Source organism: Pristiophorus japonicus, chromosome 17 (assembly GCF_044704955.1).
Source record: "Pristiophorus japonicus isolate sPriJap1 chromosome 17, sPriJap1.hap1, whole genome shotgun sequence".
Taxonomy (NCBI): domain Eukaryota; kingdom Metazoa; phylum Chordata; class Chondrichthyes; family Pristiophoridae; genus Pristiophorus; species Pristiophorus japonicus.
In genome coordinates this window covers 13,231,229-13,249,910 of record NC_091993.1, presented here as the reverse complement: position 1 = coordinate 13,249,910, position 18,682 = coordinate 13,231,229, and the positions used below count along the sequence as shown (strand labels likewise).

The 18,682-nt window shown below is 42.9% G+C and overlaps 2 protein-coding genes across 8 annotated transcripts in view; one reads left to right on the top strand and one right to left on the bottom strand.

The window, feature by feature from the left end:
• Nucleotides 1-838: 838 nt before the first annotated feature.
• dtwd1 (DTW domain containing 1) lies at nt 839-11,711 on the bottom strand. 4 transcript variants are annotated; one of them, XM_070859314.1, is made up of 5 exons: nt 11,400-11,711; nt 7,733-8,046; nt 4,876-5,019; nt 3,634-3,958; nt 839-1,295 (listed from the first exon to the last, which is right to left on the bottom strand). In XM_070859314.1, the coding sequence occupies exons 2-5, from the start codon at nt 8,018-8,020 to the stop codon at nt 1,063-1,065; spliced, it is 990 nt and encodes a 329-aa protein (XP_070715415.1). In that variant the 5' UTR covers nt 8,021-8,046; nt 11,400-11,711; the 3' UTR covers nt 839-1,062. The 4 variants fall into 4 exon arrangements, with proteins under 4 accessions (XP_070715415.1, XP_070715418.1, XP_070715416.1 ...); XM_070859317.1 differs by having other exon boundaries at nt 7,733-7,885; XM_070859315.1 differs by lacking the exon at nt 11,400-11,711 and adding an exon at nt 10,888-11,370.
• Nucleotides 11,712-11,800: 89 nt separating this feature from the next.
• Nucleotides 11,801-18,682, top strand: part of LOC139227553 (protein FAM227B-like) — a 408,664-nt gene continuing 401,782 nt past the window's right edge. For 3 of the 4 annotated variants that reach the window (XM_070858392.1, XM_070858391.1, XM_070858389.1), the window contains exons 1-2: nt 12,182-12,230; nt 15,763-15,816. In XM_070858392.1, coding sequence (XP_070714493.1) covers nt 12,228-12,230; nt 15,763-15,816 — 57 coding nt within the window. In that variant the 5' untranslated portion in view covers nt 12,182-12,227. Of the gene's footprint in view, nt 11,930-12,181; nt 12,231-15,762; nt 15,817-18,682 lie in introns of those variants that run through there. The other variant, XM_070858390.1, reaches the window with a different exon arrangement.

Below are 18,682 nucleotides of genomic sequence, written 5' to 3'. Positions count from 1 at the left end.
TAACTACTGGAGCAGAAGCCTCGCAATTAATATATTGACTTTTGTAATTTGTTTGTAACAAGTTTCTGCAAGCACAATCGTTTCAATGTCGCAAGCAGCGAGTATTTTTGTGCAGCCGTACCTTCCTAATGCTTGTCTTCGATAAGGTCTGACAGGCTAGTAATAGCGAAACCTCCATTCTGAAACATGTTCATTACTCAGCTCATCAGTGACCAAAACATGGCTACCTCTATTGGTTGGCTGCCTTGTATTTACATTGCTGTTTAAGGCACAGGCCTCAGCCACCTAGTTTGGTTATGCTTGCCACCTTTGATGCCACATGCACTAGTTTGTTTATATTCAGTTTGGGCACAACTGCGGCTATGTATCATCGATGGTAAATTGAATATAAATGCAGTGTTTGGACTCAGCATGGCTGTTCCTTCATATGTTCGCTGCTGATCCCTTTTCTTGGCTTCATGGTGTTAACTGTTTTTGCTTCATTAACAGCGTCTTTTTTTTAAATCCTAGACTTTGAAATCTTTCATATTGCTCAATCATTCAGATTCAATGCTTTTTATCCAATTCAAACAAATTCTGGTTTAACAAACTATAACTGCAGAAAGACCATTTCTGTAATCAACTTCTGCTAGCTGGTTTTAAAAAGCCAAGATATTATAAACAAGGTGCTTTTCATTTTGCACAAAATTAAGACAAAGAACTCAAGTGATGTCATCTGCATTCTATGTTACTTTCTGCATTAGGAAAGAAGACATTTATTTGCAAAAAATACAGGAGTGTGTACGTCTTTAAAGAAGACATTGACTGATACAATTGAAAATATTTATCATACAATTGATTCTCGTTTTTCAACATCTTGCACTGAAAAAAGTGCTTTATTGATAAAGGTTCAGAGACCAATATATATTTAAACGAACTGTACAAGTTTTAATCATTGGTATTACTAGATACTAAAAGACAGAATACACTATAATCTTATATATAGTCCTAGCCGACAAGTTATAGTGTCACTCTGAAATGTCAATCTACAGAAGTATCACCAGTGATTTTCCACACAACAGCTCAGCTCAGTTTGCCGGCTGCATGTTTAGCTTTATTGATTAGTCTGTACATGAATGAATAGAAAAAAAACAAATTGTCATATTCCCCATTGTAGTTTTCTTTTAAAAGCAATCTATGGTAATCAACTAGAAAATAGTAAATGGCCTCAATTGTAGCGAGATATGTGTCTGGCTTTCCTTTCTGATAACGCCAAAATCGTGTCTTTTGTGTTCTTAGTTCGACATGAAGTAATTCTGCAAGAGAGGGTAGAGGAAAACATTTAAATGATCTGAAAACAGTCAACATTAACTATGCATTCTGGTCATTAATATGTTACACATATAAATCATCACAACTCATATTTTTTTTAAATTGTTTATGACATGTAAATTTTAAGCCTTGGTGGTTCCATTATGTCAATGTTATCATCTATTCTCCTTCCTTTCTGTCCTGAAGATGTCAGCTCCATTCCTGGGAGTGGCTATTTTTCATATACAGTGAGTGTTGGCTTGGTATCAGACATCATGGCCAAGTCTGATCTTGTCTTCATTCAAGCACACCTTTAGCTGGGATTGTTGGATAACGATCAGAAGTGTGAACCGGACGGTCAATTTTCGTTAACTCAGACCAGATCTAATTTTTCCTATTATTTTAATTTTAAGACTGGGTCTCTTTTTTTCTTGAAAAGAGAAAGCTGAGCATGCCCAATCGAGGCCTTTAAAATGATGAAAAGTTTTGATATAGAGTAGACAGAGAGAGAGTGTTTCCACTTGTGGGGAAGAGCAAAACTAGCGGCCATCAATATAAGATAGTCACCAAGAAATCAAATAGGAAATTCAGAAGAAACTTCTTTACCCAGAGAATGGTGAGAATGTGAACTTGCTGCCACAGGGAGTGGTTGAGCACATAGTATAGATGCATTTAAGAGAAAGCTAGATAAGAATGAGGGAGAATGGAATAGAGGGTTGTGCTGAGTTAGTTGAGGAAGAATGGGAGAAGGCTCGAGTGGAGCATGCACTGGTGGGCCCAAATGGTCTGTTTCTGTGGTGTATATTCTATGTAATTCTATATAATTATCCATAAAGACCAGCAAAGACATTTAAATATAATTAAGGAAACATGAACCAAGGTCATAGGACTCATTAAGATAGTAATTACATGATCATGACGTCAATCTGGAAACAACTGAGCAATTGACATACATGTTCATAACAAAACTCTGCACCCATCTTTCTTTGCTTTCCTCGCTCCTTTGTGCAGTATGAATATGGGCCCATGCATACATCAACCATGTTAGCACAGGTCTCTTGACAAGAAAATGTTAACCAAAGCCACAAACTACATTTTCTGTGACTGTGGTGTACTATTTTTTACATTAACATTGTTTTCTAAATGCAAGTGGTTGAGGTCAATTTGACATGTTCCCGCCCGTTTTATACCCCAGGCAATTTCCGTGTCCATTTGCACAGCACCTCTATTTTAAGCAGGGAAAATCAGAAGCACAAAAATCAAATACTCCAAAGATCTCAAAGGCAGCTTACAGTGCAGGAAAGTTAATGGAACATGGTTATGTGACCAGATGTACATGGAGTAAGATGGTGGCAGCATATACAAAGCAACAGTCAATAAAGGCAAGAGAATAAATGGTGTGAGAGAGCGCAGCAAAGTTATTAGAGTTCAATCCTATAGAGAGACCTGGGGGTATATGTGCACAAATCGTTGAAGGTGGCAGGGCTGGTTGAGAAAGTGGTTAAAAAGGCATACGGGATCCTGGGCTTCATAAACAGAGGCATAAGGGTACAAAAGCAAGGAAGTTATGATGAACCTTTATAAAACACTGGAGTATTGTGTTCAATTGTGGGCACTGCACCTTAGGAAGCATGTGAAGGCCTTAGAGAGGGTGCAGAAAAGATTTGCAGGAATGATTCCAGGGATGAGGGACTTCAGATACGTGGATAGATTAGAGAAGCTGGGGTTGTTCTCCTTAGAACAGAGAAGGTTGAGAGGAGAATGAATAGAGGTGCTCAAAATCATGAGGGGTTGAGACAGAGTAGATGGAGAGAAACTGTTCCCATTGACGAAAGGGTCGAGAACCAGAGGACACAGATTTAAGGTGATCGGCAAAAGAACCAAAGACGACATGAGGAAAACCTTTATAACTCAGCGAGTGATTAGGATCTGGAATGCACGGCCTGAAAGGGTGGTGGAGGCAGACTCAATCGGGGACTTTCAAAAGGGAATTGGAGAAGTACCTGAAAGAAAATTTTTTGCAGTGCTACGGGGAAAGGGCGGGGGCGTGGGTCTAGCTGAAGTGCTCTTGCAGAGAGCCGGCATGGGCTCGACAGGCCAAATGGCCACCTTCTGTGCTGTAACCATTCTATGATTCCAACTACAATTTATTTGAAGATGCATTGAAACAGCTGTGAAAAATACTGAATTGACCAATTTAAAAGAAGCTTGTGGCAATGATTTTATCTAATCAAATATTTGTTAGTCAAATCAGAATACTTGCTGATTCTGCATCTGTGGCAGGACAGAAAACATCTTTAAACGAACAATGTTTGCCCACCACTGTTCTACGTTACACAGTACCTTGAAGACGTTCGTCGGTAATTATTTTGTTGGTTTGATTCCAGGTGCTGTCAATAAATATCACTCTTTTTAATGGGGTCACTGCTGCCTCCATCTCGCCAGCATCCTGCTCTTCTGTTGGATTTTCAGCATCCAAATTGCACTGGTCTTTATGGTCATGTTTTACACGTTTAGGTTCTGATCCTTCCCATGTAATGCTCTCATGACGGCCGTGAACATTCTTCAAAGGTTTTGCAAGAACGGATTTCTTATTAGCAATGTTAGATAAGTGGTATGGAAGGTCTTCAAGAGAAACTGACTTTGGGCCAGGGAACACCACTACAATCTAAAACAGGAAAGTTAAGTAGCAAATAAAGATCGATTAAAACTATACATTATTATAAAGCAACACAAAATGATAAAACAGAATAGGCTAGAAATTCCATTTTTGGTGATAGCGGTATTTTTTTTGCCCAAAATACCGCTATGACTCCGCTACCGCTACAAGGCCTAAAATTCGAGCTTCAGTTCGCCCGGCGGTAAAAATCGGCGTCGCATGAGGATTCGTGGCGCAAACCGTGAATTTTCTGCAACTTTACTCCGAGGCCGATACCGCTGCGAGAGGCCTTGGGAGGGCGGAAAATAAAAGAAAATTGCAAAAAACAAAAAATAAAACATCACAAAACATTCACAAGGCACTTAACTATCGAATCGTTGCAAAAGAATTAAAAAATAAAAACTTTAACTTACCTTTTTTGCAGGTCTTCAAACCTACCACTATTCCAAGGGCTGCAACGCAGCTATTTCCCGGGCGTTTTTTTCGTCCTAACTATGGGTGCGCCGTGAACCAAATTTTGGGCGAAAGCGCTATTTCGCGTCTTGCATGCCGGCGGTACTTAAAAACTGCCAGAGCAAGACTTCTCTGAATTTCCTGGTTTGCCATTTTTCACCAAAAACAGCGAAATATCGCCAAAAAACCAGTAGTCGAATTTTTAGCTAATGATTCTTTAAAATACTCCAGTCTTCTAGATGCTCCTATTATGCAACCTCCTACAGCTAGGAAGGTGTGATGATTGACTTCACTGGCTTGCCTTGAACTGACCTTATACATCTCTTACTATCTTATTGCAGAATGATACTAATTGGGGGGGGTTCAAAATAAGTCACCTAAATAAATGATACGTGGTGCTAACTAACAGACAGGTAAAGAATTAAATGTACCATGTGGTCTTTGATAGGAAAGAGTGTTTTCTGACAACTTACTTCATGTTTTTCATCCTCATACTCTGGCATGCAAGGGTATGTGTAAATATTAACATCATCTCGGGCCAACAGTTTTGCATGTACAGCAGTACTTTTGCCATCAGTCTCATTGGGATGTTTGATAATATCAATCTTCAGAGGGAGCTGGAAATGGAAAACATATGTTAACCTTTTTAACAAGGTAGATATGAATTGACACAACATAATTGATCAGAAACATAGAAACAAACAAAATAGGTGCAGGAGTAGGCCATTCGGCCCTTCGAGCCTGCACCACCATTCAATAAGATCATGGCTGATCATTCACCTCAGTACCCCTTTCCTGCTTTGTCTCCATACCCCTTGATCCCGTTAGCCGTAAGGGCCATATCTAACTCGCTCTTGATTATATCCAATGAACTGGCATCAACAACTCTCTGTGGTAGGGAATTCCACAGGTTAACAACTCTCTTGAGTGAAGAAGTTTCTCCTCATCTCAGTCCTAAATGGCTTACCCCTTATCCTTAGACCGTGTCCCCTGATTCTAGACTTCCCAACATCGGGAACATTCTTCCTGCATCTAACTTGTCCAGTCCCGTCAGAATTTTATGTTTCTATGAGATCCCCTCTTATCCTTCTAAACTCCAGTGAATAAAGGCCCAGTTGATCCAGTCTCTCCTCATATGTCAGTCCAGCCATCCTGGGAATCAATCTGGTGAACCTTCGCTGCATTCCCTCAATAGCAAGAACGTCCTTCCTCAGATTAGGAGACCAAAACGGAACACAATATTCCAGGTGAGGCCTCACCAAGGCCCTGTACAACTGCAGTAAGACCTCCCTGCTCTTATACTCAAAACCCCTAGCTATGAAGGCAAACATACCATTTGCCTTCTTCACCACCTGCTGTATCTGCATGCCAACTTTCAATGACTGATGTACCATGACACCCAGGTCTCGTTGCACCTCCCCTTTTCCTAATCTGCCGCCATTCAAATAATATTCTGCCCCCAAAGTGGATAATCTCACATTTATCCACATTATACTGCATCTGCCATGCATTTGCCCACTCACCTAACCTGTCCAAGTCACCCTGCAGCCTCTTAGCGTCCTCCTCACAGCTCACACCGCCACCCAATTTAGTGTCATCTGCAAACTTGGAGATATTACACTCAATTCCTTCATCCAAATCATTAATATATATTGTAAATAGCTGGGGTCCCAGCACTGAGCCCTGCGGCACCCCACTAGTCACTGCCTCCCATTCTGAAAAGGACCCGTTTATCCCGATTCTCTGCTTCCTGTCTGCCAACCAGTTCTCTATCCACGTCAGTACATTATCCCCAATACCATGTGCTTTAATTTTGCACACCAATCTCTTGTGTGGGACCTTGTCAAAAGCCTTTTGAAAGTCCAAATACACCACATCCACTGGTTCTCCCTTGTCCACTCTACTAGTTACAGCCTCAAAAAATTCCAGAAGATTTGTCAAGTATGATTTCCCTTTCATAAATCCATGTTGACTTGGACCGATTCTGTCACTGCTTTCCAAATGCGCTGTTATTTTATCTTTAATAACTGATTCCAATATTTTCCGCACTACTGCTGTCAGAACAAACTTGCATTTATAAGCAATTTTCATGTCCTTGGGACATTTGGAAGTGTAGCCTCTTGTTTTTCAGGCAAACACGGCAGCCAATTTGCATACAGAAAGATCCCACAAAAGATTATTTTAAAAAAATGTGCTCCTGGGATGTGGGAAAGGCTGTATCCCTAGTTGCTCTGAGAAGGCAATTATTTACAACTGGAGGTCTTGCAAGGCCACTTCAGAGGGCATTAAGTGTCAACTGTCTAACACGAGAATGGAGTCCTGTGTACTAGGCTAGTTTTAGGTGGTGCTGGTTGAAGAATGAATGACGCCTATCGGAAACACCTTGTGTGTGGGCATCGTGAATGCACATGATCACGTTCAGCTGTGACCCCATATGCGAATTATCTGCAACCATGGAAACACACAAAGCATGAGTCACCGCTTTCAGAAAAGTTCAGGAAAAAAAAAGGGCGCTAAGCACCTCGAGTCTCATTGCCGAGAGCATGCAGAAAACAAATGCAGGCAGCAGAAAGAGCGTGTGGCAAACCTGTCCCACCCTTCCTTATCCTCAACGACAATCTGTCCCACCTGTGACTGGGACTGTGGTTCTTGTACTGGACTGTTCAGCCACCTAAGGACTCATTTTAAGAGTAACAGCAAGTCTTCCTCGATTCCGAGGGACTGCCTATGATGATGAGGTCATGATCATATGAAAGTAAAGTGTTGATCCAGAAGCATGAATGCAAGTCAGTGTGAATATACATACGGTTATTTATATATTTATTTATGAGAAATAAAACACTAAGAATGATAGTATGATCAGTTTATAATCAGCAATATTAATCAAGCGCTCACTGCCCTGGTGAGGAGTTACAGAATATATGGCTTGGTTTCTAATTGAGCGGAGGTTCAAACAAAAATTGAAACTAACATTAATTGCTGTCCGTTTCTCAGTTTCTAGCCTGACTACTTGATACATTTCATTTGGGGAAGGGGCTGGAGGGGGGAAAGAGAAGAAACAATGCCATTTTACTGCAACTCTTCAACGTCTTGAGAGTCACGGCATACAAGTTAAAGAGTGGGGCAAAAATTTACACTTCCTTTCATTTACTCTACGAGAACCATAAATATTAACATTTTACATCCAGGTGAAAGGTCAGGATTGGATGGTTGAGGTTAACTGAAGGAAAATTAAAATTAAAATGCTCATCGAGGTTATGAACATTTGAAATGGTACGGCAAATCCTGTATTTTCAAACCCCGACTAATGATAAAACTTTGGTTACTAACCTTGACCCGAGGAATCTCATCAGAATTCACACCATCTACCAGAAGGAAACACGAGTAACAGTAAAACATCCTTGAGCTCTGACATTTTGGACATTTCGATCTACCATTCTGTTGGAGTGTTTCTAGTATTGTCTGGGAAGCCAGTTTCAAATCCTTAAAAGAATCAGAGACTTCTTGTTTGTCACCTTCACTTGATTGAGTGCACAGTCTTTCAGAATTTTCACATTTATTTGCATCAGTGCAAAGTGCGCCTTTAACTCTCTCAATATTTTCCAAGCTTACTGACATCCTGGGGAATGGTTACGTATTTATCACTAGAATGAAGAAAAAATACATACAATTGGCTCATGTGTTAAAAAGGGAAATTAAGGATAGTGTTAAAACCAAGGAAGAGGCATGTAAATTGGCAAGAAAAAAAACAAACCTGAGGACTGGGAGAAATTTAGAATTCAACAGAGGAGGACTGAGGGTTTAATTAAGAGGGGGAAAATAGAGTACGAGAGGAAGCTTGCAGGGAACATAAAAACTGACTGCAAAAGCTTCTATAAATATGTGAAGAGAAAAAGATTAGTGGAGATAAATGTAGGTCCCTTGCAGTCGGATTCTGGTGAATTTATAATGGGGAACAAAGAAATGGCAGACCAATTGAACAAATACTTCGGTCCTGTCTTCACGAAGGAAGACACTAATAACCTTCCGAATGGACGAGGGGACAGTGGGTCTAGTGAGAAGGAGGAACTGAAGGATATCCTTATTAGGCGGAAATTGTGTTAGGGAAATTGATGGGATTGAAAGCTGATGAATCCCCGGGGCCTGATAGTCTGCATCCCAGAGTACTTAAGGAAGAGGCCCTAGAAATAGTGGATGCATTGGTGATCATTTTCCAACAGTCTATCGACTCTGGATCAGTTCCTATGGACTGGAGGGCAACACCACTTTTTAAAAAAGGAGGGAGAGAGAAAACGGGTAATTATAGACCGGTTTGCCTGACATCAGTAGTGGGGAAAATGTTGGAATCAATCATTAAGGATGAAATAGCAGTGCATTTGGAAAGCAGTGACAGGATCGGTCCAAGTCAACATGGATTTATGAAAGGGAAATCATGCTTGACGAATCTTCTGGAATTTTTTGAGAATGTAACTAGCAGAGTGGACAAGGGAGAACCAGTGGATGTGGTGTATTTGGACTTTCAAAAGGCCTTTGACAAGGTCCCACACAAGAGATTGTTGTGCAAAGTCAAAGCGCATGGTATTGGGGGTAATGTACTGATGTGGATAGGGAACTGGTTGGCAGACAGGAAGCAGAGAGTCGGGATAAATGGGTCCTTTTCAGAATTGCAGGCAGTGACTAATGGAGTGCTGCAGGGCTCAGTGCTGGGACCCCAGCTCTTTACAATATACATTAAAGATTTAGATGAAGGAATTGAGTGTATTATATCTCCAAGTTTGCAGATGACACTAAACTGGGTGGCGGTGTGAGCTGTGAGGAGGATGCTAAGAGGCTGCAGGGTGACTTGGGCAGGTTAAGTGAGTGGGCAAATGCATGGCAGATGCAGTATAATGTGGATAAATGTGAGGTTATCCATTTTGGGGACAAAACCCGAAGGCAGAATATTATCTGAATGGCGGCAGATTAGGAAAAGGGGAGGTGCAACGAGACCTGGTGTCATGGTTCATCAGTCATTGAAGGTTGGCATGCAGGTACAACAGGCAGTGAAGAAGGTAAATGGTATGTTGGCCTTCATAGCTAGGGGATTTGAGTATAGGAGCAGGGAAGTCTTACTGCAGTTGTACGGGGCCTTAGTGAGGCCTCACCTGGAATATTGTGTTCCGTTTTGGTCTCCTAATCTGAGGAAGGACGTTCTTGCTATTGAGGGAGTGCAGCGAAGGTTCACCAGACTGATTCCAGCGATGGCTGTACTGTCATATGAGGAGAGACTGGATCAACTGGGCCTTTATTCACTGGAGTTTAGAAGGATGAGAGGGGATCTCATAGAAACGTGTAAGATTCTGACAGGACTGGACAGGTTAGATGCGGTAAGAATGTTCCCGATGTTGGGGAAGTCCAGAACCAGGGGACATAGTCTTAGGATAAGGGGTAGGCCATTTAGGACTGAGATGAGGAGAAGCTTCTTCACTCAGAGAGTTGTTAACCTGTGAAATTCCCTGCCACAGAGAGTTGTTGATGTCAGTTCATTGGATATATTCAAGAGGGAGTTAGATGTGGCCCTTACGGCTAAGGGGATCAAGGGGTATGGAGAGAAAGCAGGAAAGGGGTACTGAGGGAATGATCAGCCATGATCTTATTGAATGGCGGTGCAGGCTCGAAGGGCTGAATGGCCTACTCCTGCACCTATTTTCTATGTTTCTATGTTTCCTTAATTTCCATCTCAAGAGCTGTTTTCCTGAGTATTTCACTGTTCATTTAAAACCTCCAAAGACAATATCCAAGGTTGCCATTTTTTGTGGAACTCAAAAATAATAGGTACAAAAATTGGCAACATGATTTGAGTTCATTAAAACTCTCAATAATTAATGCTTTCACATCAATGGACACAATAGAAAAATAGTTTACACTGTAAATGTCAGAACAGCCCACTCATAAACTAAACTGGGTCAAAGCCTCCAGATAGATAACAACCATACTGTACCCACTTCAGGTGTCCTATGCCTACTACTCAGTTTATATATGTGTTGATTTTTTCAAAACATAGACAAAATTAAATTGTGGTAATTTGCCTAAGCGCCTCCAGAAATTATTTCCATTTGTTCTTGTACCATTACCTTTGGAATTCTCCAAGGATCCATCTTTGACCCATCCACATGCTACCTCATCCAGATACATGGAGACATCTTTAACATAAATGCTGACAACAGCCACCATCATCTCGCCCTCTCCACTGTCTCTGTAGTGTCAGACTGCTCATCTGACATCCAATCTTGGATGAAGCACAATTTCCTTCAGTTAAACATAGGGAAGATCGAAGCCATTGTCTTCAACCCCTGTCAAAATTCCACACCCTTGCCACTGATTCCATCCCTCTCCCTGGCCTGTCTCAGGTTGAACCAAATGGTTTGCAACTTTGGCATGCTATTCCACCCCGAGATGAACTTCCAATTCCATATCCTCTTCATTACAAACACAGCTTACTTCACCTGTATACGATTGACCAGCTTCACCCCGACCTCAGCCCATCTGCTGCTGAAACCCTCGTCCATGCTTTTGTCACCTCCAGACTCGACTATTCCAATGCTCTCGTTGCCAGGCTCCCACTCTCCATCCACTGTAGGCTTCAGATAATCCAAAACTCTGTGCCTGCATCGTATCCTATATCGTTCCACTCACCCATCACCCTTGTCTTCATGTACCTACATGGACTCCCAGTCCAATGCAAGTGCTGTATTGATTTTAAAGCTGCAATGTATATTTAACTGTACAGGAGGAACAAGCTTAACATTTGTGTACTAGTATTTCTCTCATATAAACACTCAGTAGATGGGGTGTAGAATTTAAATATATCTGAAAAAGAGGAAACATTGCTGTTTATTTTAAACATCTACACACATGCCCAATACTTGGCGTGAACTGGAACCATTCCAGAGTACATCAGGATTGCAGTGAATTCTAACCTGGATTACAACACAATTTAAAAACTAAGCGTTCTTACATGATACACTGAGCTGGAGTTTTATTCTCAGTAGTCTGTTGACAGTGCTGTTAGCTGTAAGTACAATAAAATAAACCAAAGCTGATTCTGCTCCCGTGGCACATGTGCCGGACTCGGGCCTTCTCTCTCAGGCTTTGCTTCCTTTTTTTTCCTAGTTCTAGAACCCAAACGCGCTTTGTTCCAAATAAAGCCGCGACGATGTTGTCTTTTTACCGCAATTTTCGCCGCGCAAGATGGACAAGGGCCGCAGTGAAGCGGGAGGATTGCAGCCCCTGCGCAGCCCACGGACGGACCCCCTCCCTCAGGGTAGGAACGATCATTTGGGGGAACAGGCGGGGCGGTCGGGGAATGCGCTGCACCCTCCGCACCGGAAGTGGCTTGTTGTTAGGGCTGCCTAGCAACAGAGCGGCGGTAAACCACCAGCTGGCGACTCGCTCTGTCAGCTCGAAGTCTCTTCCACCGCAAACGGCGCAGCTGACAGTAACCTGGGTCAGAAAAGATCCCTGGAACTAGTTTATAAGCCTTTTAAAGTGAGACTCGGCTCATTGGGTTTAATAATATGACCTGTTTTGGTACTTTTTTTTGTCAAAAATAAGCAGCTGCGTTTGTTTTAATGTTTTTTTTTCATTCCGGGATGTGGGCATCGCTGGCAAGGCCCGGCATTTATTGCCCATCCCTAATTGCCCCTTGAGAAGGTGGTGGTGAACCACCTTCTTGAACCGCTGCAGTCCGTGTGGTGAAGGTGCTCCCACAGTGCTGTTAGGGAGGGAGTTCCAGGATTGTGACCCAGCGACGCTGAAGGAACGGCCGATATATTTCCAAGTCAGGATGGTGTGTGACTTGGAGGAGAACTTGCAGGTGGTGGTGTTCCCATGCGCCTGCTGCCCTTGTCCTTCTAGGCGGTAGAGGCCGCGACTTTGGGAGGTGCTGCCGAAGAAGCCTTGGCGAGTTGCTGCAGTGCATCTTGTAGATGGCACACACTGCAGCCACGGTGCGCCGGTCGGTGGTGGAGGGAGTGAATGTTGAAGGTGGTGGATGGGGTGTCAATCAAGCGGGCTGCTTTGTCCTGGATGGTATCGAGCTTCTTGAGTGTTGTTGGAGCTGCATTCATCCAGGCAAGTGGAGAGTATTCCATCACACTCCTGATGTGTAGATGGTGGAAAGGCTTTGGGAAGTCCGGAGGTGAGACACTTGCCACAGAATACCCAGCCTCTGATCTGCTCTTGTAGCCACAGTATTTATGTGGCTGGTCCAGTTAAGTTTCTGGTCAATAGTGACCCCCCACGATGTTGATGGTGGGGGTGTCGCCGATGGTAATGCCATTGAATATCAAAGGGAGGTGGTTGGACTCTTGCTTGTTGGAGATAGTCATTGCCTGGCACTTGTGTGATGAAAATGTGATTTGCCACTTATCAGCCTAAGCCTGAATGACATCCAGGTCTTGCTGCATCATCATCATCATCGGAGGTCCCTCGAATGAGGATGACCTGCTTCCACAAGAGTTCACAGATATTTCAATGAAGGTCTTGCTGCAAGCGGACATGGACTGCTTCATTATCTGAGGAGTTGCAAATGGAACTGAACACTGTGCAATCATCGGTGAACATCCCCACTTCTGACCTTACGATGGAGGGAAGGTCATTGATGAAGCAGCTGAAGATGGTTGGCCCTAGGACACTGCTCTGAGGAACTCCTGCAACAATGTCCTGGGACTGGGTGGATTGACCTCCAACAACCACAACCATCTCCCTTAGTGCTAGATATGACTCCAGCCAATAGAGAGTTTTCCCCCTGATTCCCATTGACTTCAATTTTACTAGGGCTCCTTGATGCTGCCTTAAATGCTGCCTTGATGTCAAGGGCAATAGTCACTCTCACTTCACCTCTGGAAATCAGCTCTTTTGTCCATGCTGCAGCTTCGCCAGGTTGGTACCTCATTTTTAGGTACGCCTGGTGCTGCTCCTGGCATGTTCTTCTACACTCCTTATTGAATCAGGGTTGGTCCCCAGATTGATGGTAATGGTAGAATGAGGGATATGCAAGGCCATGAGGTTACAGATTGTGGTGGAATACAATTCTGCTGCTGCACCACAGTACCTCATGGATGCCCAATTTTGAGCTGCTAGATCTGTTCTGAATCTATCCCATTTTGCATGGTGGTAGTGCCACACAACACGATGCAGGGTGACCTCAGTGTGAAGACAGGACTTTGTCTCCACAATGACTGTGCAATAGGTCGCTGCTACCAATGCTGTCACGGACAGATGCATCTGCGACAGATAGATTGGTGAGGACGAGGTCAAGTAGGTTCTCCCCTCGTGTTGGTTCTCTCATCACCTGCTGCAAGCCCAATGTCCTTCAGGACTTGGCCAGTAGTGGTGCAGCTGAGCCACTTTTGATGAGATAGACATTGAAGTCCCCCATCCAGAGTACATTCTGTGCCCTGTCTGCTCTCAGTGCTTCTTCCAAGTGGTATTCAACATGGAGGATTACTGATTCATCCTCTGAGGGAAGGCAGTAGGTGGTAATCAGCAGGAGGTTTCCTTGCCCATCCCTGAAGCCATGAGACTTAATCAGTCACTGTTGAGGACTCCCAGGGCCACACTCTCGAGACTGTATGCCACCTCGGGAGGGTCTGGTGATGGAAAAGTCTGGGACATTGGCTGAAAGGTATGATTTTGTGAGTTTGACTGTCTGGCTGTTGTTTGACTAGTCTGTGGGATAACTCTCACAATTTTGGCACAGGTCCTCAGATGTTAGTGAGGAGGACTTTGCAGGGTCGACTGGGCTGGATGTGCCGCTGTCATGTACAAAGCCGGTGCTGGGTGGTCTGTCCAGTTTTATTCTTAGTATTCTCCCTTGTAGTGGTTTGTTACAACTGAGTGGCTAACTAGGCCATTTCAGAGGGCAGTGAAGAGTCAACTGTGGATCTGGTGTCACATATCGGCCAGACCAGATAAGGATGGCAGATTTCCTTCTGTAAAGAGCTTTAGTGAACTAGATGGGTTTTTATGACAATCCAGTAGATTCATGGTCACCATTACCGACACTAGCTTTATATTCCAGATTTATTTAATCAACTGAATTTAAATTCCCCAGCTGCTGTGGTGGGATTTGAACTCGCGTCATGATCATTAGTCCAGGCCTCTGGATTAATAGTCCTGTAACTTAACCACTATGCTACTGTTCCCTAAAGTTAGTATCAATTTTTTGGATCATAATCTCCTAACACGTTTTTATTTTTTTTTTAATTTTTTTTTTTTATTCGTAGCCAATCTTTCCAATTCTTTGTCAAATCACAAACGTCAGAGGTCACCTTGCACACATCAAGGATCACTCTGCGCCAATGCTCTTAGCCAAAAGGCCGAGAGCCACTGCACCGTTCCTGGAAGTACTGCAATACCAGGTTCGTGCCATGGAGGTGGATGGGTCAGGCCCCCCACCCACCTCCTATTTCCAAAAAGCATAGGAGAACCACCTTCCTGATCCAGGGAGAACCACTTTGGGGTCATGGTTATTCCCCGTTTCTTGTATGCTGAAATTCAGCTGCAAAGTTAATCATTTGATCAGCCAATACCTGTTGCAGCTTGCATCAGGCTCTGGGAAATAACTCGGATCCTGTTTGCATCACAGTAATAATTCTCCAGGTCTCAGGTACACAGAAAGAACTCGACTCAAACTTGTACCTCTTGCTGCACCTGTTATGTTATCCAAATGATTTTAATAGAAAGCAACAGAAGGAAGGATGATAAAAGGATACCTACTTTTAAAGAATTGGAAATTGAAAGAGCCAGACCAGTAGGTAAAGGGTGACTTAAGGATAAAAATAAAGCAGAGATGGTTGGAGTGGGGAGGCGTAGAAATCTGTTGGTGCTTATCTTCATAATCCATTGTGATAGTATTTAGGGGGCTGTGGGTGTGTGGGTTGTTGGCGGGGGCGGTGGGTGGGGTAAGGCTTTCATTTATTGGTGAGTCTTTAATGTTTTGACTTAAGACTTGCATTTTCCAGTTCTGTGTGCTGTGTGCTCTGTAGTGTAGCAATCTGGGAATTTTATTCACAAACTGTAATACCTGATGCATATATCTGTACTTGATCCTTTTTCAAATATGGGGAGAAATTTAAACACGGTAATTTAAATAGAGATCTATATAACATGGCTAAAGAGTGCCATTCATGCAGTAGATGTTATAAGTTTAAATTTTGCTTTCACCATATCAATGCACTGAAAAACTGAAAACCATCTTAACTTGATCTAATTCATGATCAGATTTTAAATGTTTCTTATTTGCTATAGCTCTAGATGTTCTAATTATTTCAATAAAACAGTAACATTTTATAGCTGCACATTGTAAATATTTATAGAAAATGGAAAAACTACCTACAACCTATGAAGAATATTTGCAGCTTCAAGGGCTGGTAAGTGACTTTTTTGCTTACTCATAGTACATTGCTATTCTAATTATACTATAGAATCTGAGATTTTAAGCACAGAAAAGGTCCAATTTGTCACTGTTTGAGCCACACCATTGCCAGTGTATCAATGTCCGTTCGAAAGTAGGTTGCCAAACCAATGCTTAGCAGTGTAACAGGTCAGATTGGCTTTGGGCCTTTGCACTGCACAAACGACAGATTAAACCGTAATCCTGATGACTCGCCCACAGAAAATAACGTTGGTCCAGCAACACCAAGCAATTAAAAACGCATTTCATCAGCTTTACTGTACCCTGTACATGTCAGAGTTGGCAGCCTCTACTGATAAAATCAATGCTTATCTTAATTTGTTATTACAAAGTTTGGCGGCCAAATATATGACTTGACTGAACTCTCCTATCTTCCTTTATTTGCTTTTATTGAACCAATGGCATGTATGATGGGGTTCAGTAGAAACAAACAAAGCCAAGACTTTACTTCCTGCCATTATTAGCAATATAAGTACCAAAGAGTCCATCTTGGACCCGTAGAGGGAAACAGTTAGTTCTTCAATTCTTAATATAGGCACATCTTATATGTTGTGGTTCCTGTGTGTCAATCACCCTTTAAATTGTGACTGTAAAATTCTTTTCAAGGTTCTGGCTATTTGCTTGAATAAATTAGTGTCTCAATTTTCCCACGTTGTTCAAAGCAATTTCATTTTTCTGAGGCATTCATTGAGTGACGTCGACAGGTTACAAGCATCAACCATCTTAAGCAACAATGCAATGTGCCTTCTCTGGTGCCCTAGATAATGAAAAAAAAAAATCAATAGAATTGAATAAAGCTTCCTCTGGGGAGTTTTGGAGGGAGAGAATGTGACTTTGAGGATGAAAATGATCTTAACATATCTTGGGTTACAACAATCCGATAGTACCTATCAGCCTCAGAGAGGAGTGCCATATCGTGCATACATAAGGATAGAAACATAGAAACATAGAAAATAGGTGCAGGAGTAGGCCATTCGGCCCTTCTAGCCTGCACCGCCATTCAATGAGTTCATGGCTGAACATTCAACTTCAGTACCCCATTCCTGCTTTCTCGCCATACCCCTTGATCCCCCTAGCAGTAAGGACCTCATCTAACTCCTTTTTGAATATATTTAGTGAATTGGCCTCAACAACTTTCTGTGGTAGAGAATTCCACAGGTTCACCACTCTCTGGGTGAAGAAGTTCCTCCGCATCTCGGTCCTAAATGGCTTACCCCTTATCCTTAGACTGTGACCCCTGGTTCTGGACTTCCCCAACATTGGGAACATTCTTCCTGCATCTAACCTGTCTAACCCCGTCAGAATTTTATATGTTTCTATGAGGTCCCCTCTCATTCTTCTGAACTCCAGTGAATACAAGCCCAGTTGATCCAGTCTTTCTTGATAGGTCAGTCCCGCCATCCCGGGAATCAGTCTGGTGAACCTTCGCTGCACTCCCTCAATAGCAAGAATGTCCTTCCTCAGGTTAGGAGACCAAAACTGTACACAATACTCCAGGTGTGGCCTCACCAATGCCCTGTACAACTGTAGCAACACCTCCCTGCCCCTGTACTCAAATCCCCTTGCTATGAAGGCCAACATGCCATTTGCTTTCTTAACCGCCTGCTGCACCTGCATGCCAACCTTCAATGACTGATGTACCATGACACCCAGGTCTCTTTGCACCTCCCCTTTTCCTAATCTGTCACCATTCAGATAATAGTCTGCCTCTCTGTTTTTACCACCAAAGTGGATAACCTCACATTTATCCACATTATACTTCATCTGCCATGCATTTGCCCACTCACCTAACCTATCCAAGTCGCTCTGCAGCCTCACAGCATCCTCCTCGCAGCTCACACTGCCACCCAACTTAGTGTCATCCGCAAATTTGGAGATACTACATTTAATCCCCTCATCTAAATCATTAATGTACAGTGTAAACAGCTGGGGCCCCAGCACAGAACCTTGCGGTACCCCACTAGTCACTGCCTGCCATTCTGAAAAGTACCCATTTACTCCTACTCTTTGCTTCCTGTCTGACAACCAGTTCTCAATCCATGTCAGTACACTACCCCCAATCCCATGTGCTCTAACTTTGCACATCAATCTCTTGTGTGGGACCTTGTCGAACGCCTTCTGAAAGTCCAAATATACCACATCAACTGGTTCTCCCTTATCCACTCTACTGGAAACATCCTCAAAAAATTCCAGAAGATTTGTCAAGCATGATTTCCCTTTCACAAATCCATGCTGACTTGGACCTATCATGTCACCTCTTTCCAAATGCACTGCTATGACATCCTTAATAATTGATTCCATCATTTTACCCACTACCGATGTCAGGCTGACCGGTCTATAATTCCCTGTTTTCTCTCTCCCTCCTTTTTTAAAAAGTGGGGTTACATTGGCTACCCTCCACTCCATAGGAACTGATCCAGAGTCAATGGAATGTTGGAAAATGACTGTCAACGCATCCACTATTTCCAAGGCCACCTCCTTAAGTACTCTGGGATGCAGTCCATCAGGCCCTGGGGATTTATCGGCCTTCAATCCCATCAATTTCCCCAACACAATTTCCCGGCTAATAAGGATTTCCCTCAGTTCCTCCTCCTTACTAGACCCCCCGACCCCTTTTATAACCGGAAGGTTGTTCGTGTCCTCCTTCGTGAATACCGAACCAAAGTACTTGTTCAATTGGTCCGCCATTTCTTTGTTCCCCGTTATGACTTCCCCTGATTCTGACTGCAGGGGACCTACATTTGTCTTTACTAACCTTTTTCTCTTTACATATCTATAGAAACTTTTGCAATCCGTCTTAATGTTCCCTGCAAGCTTCTTCT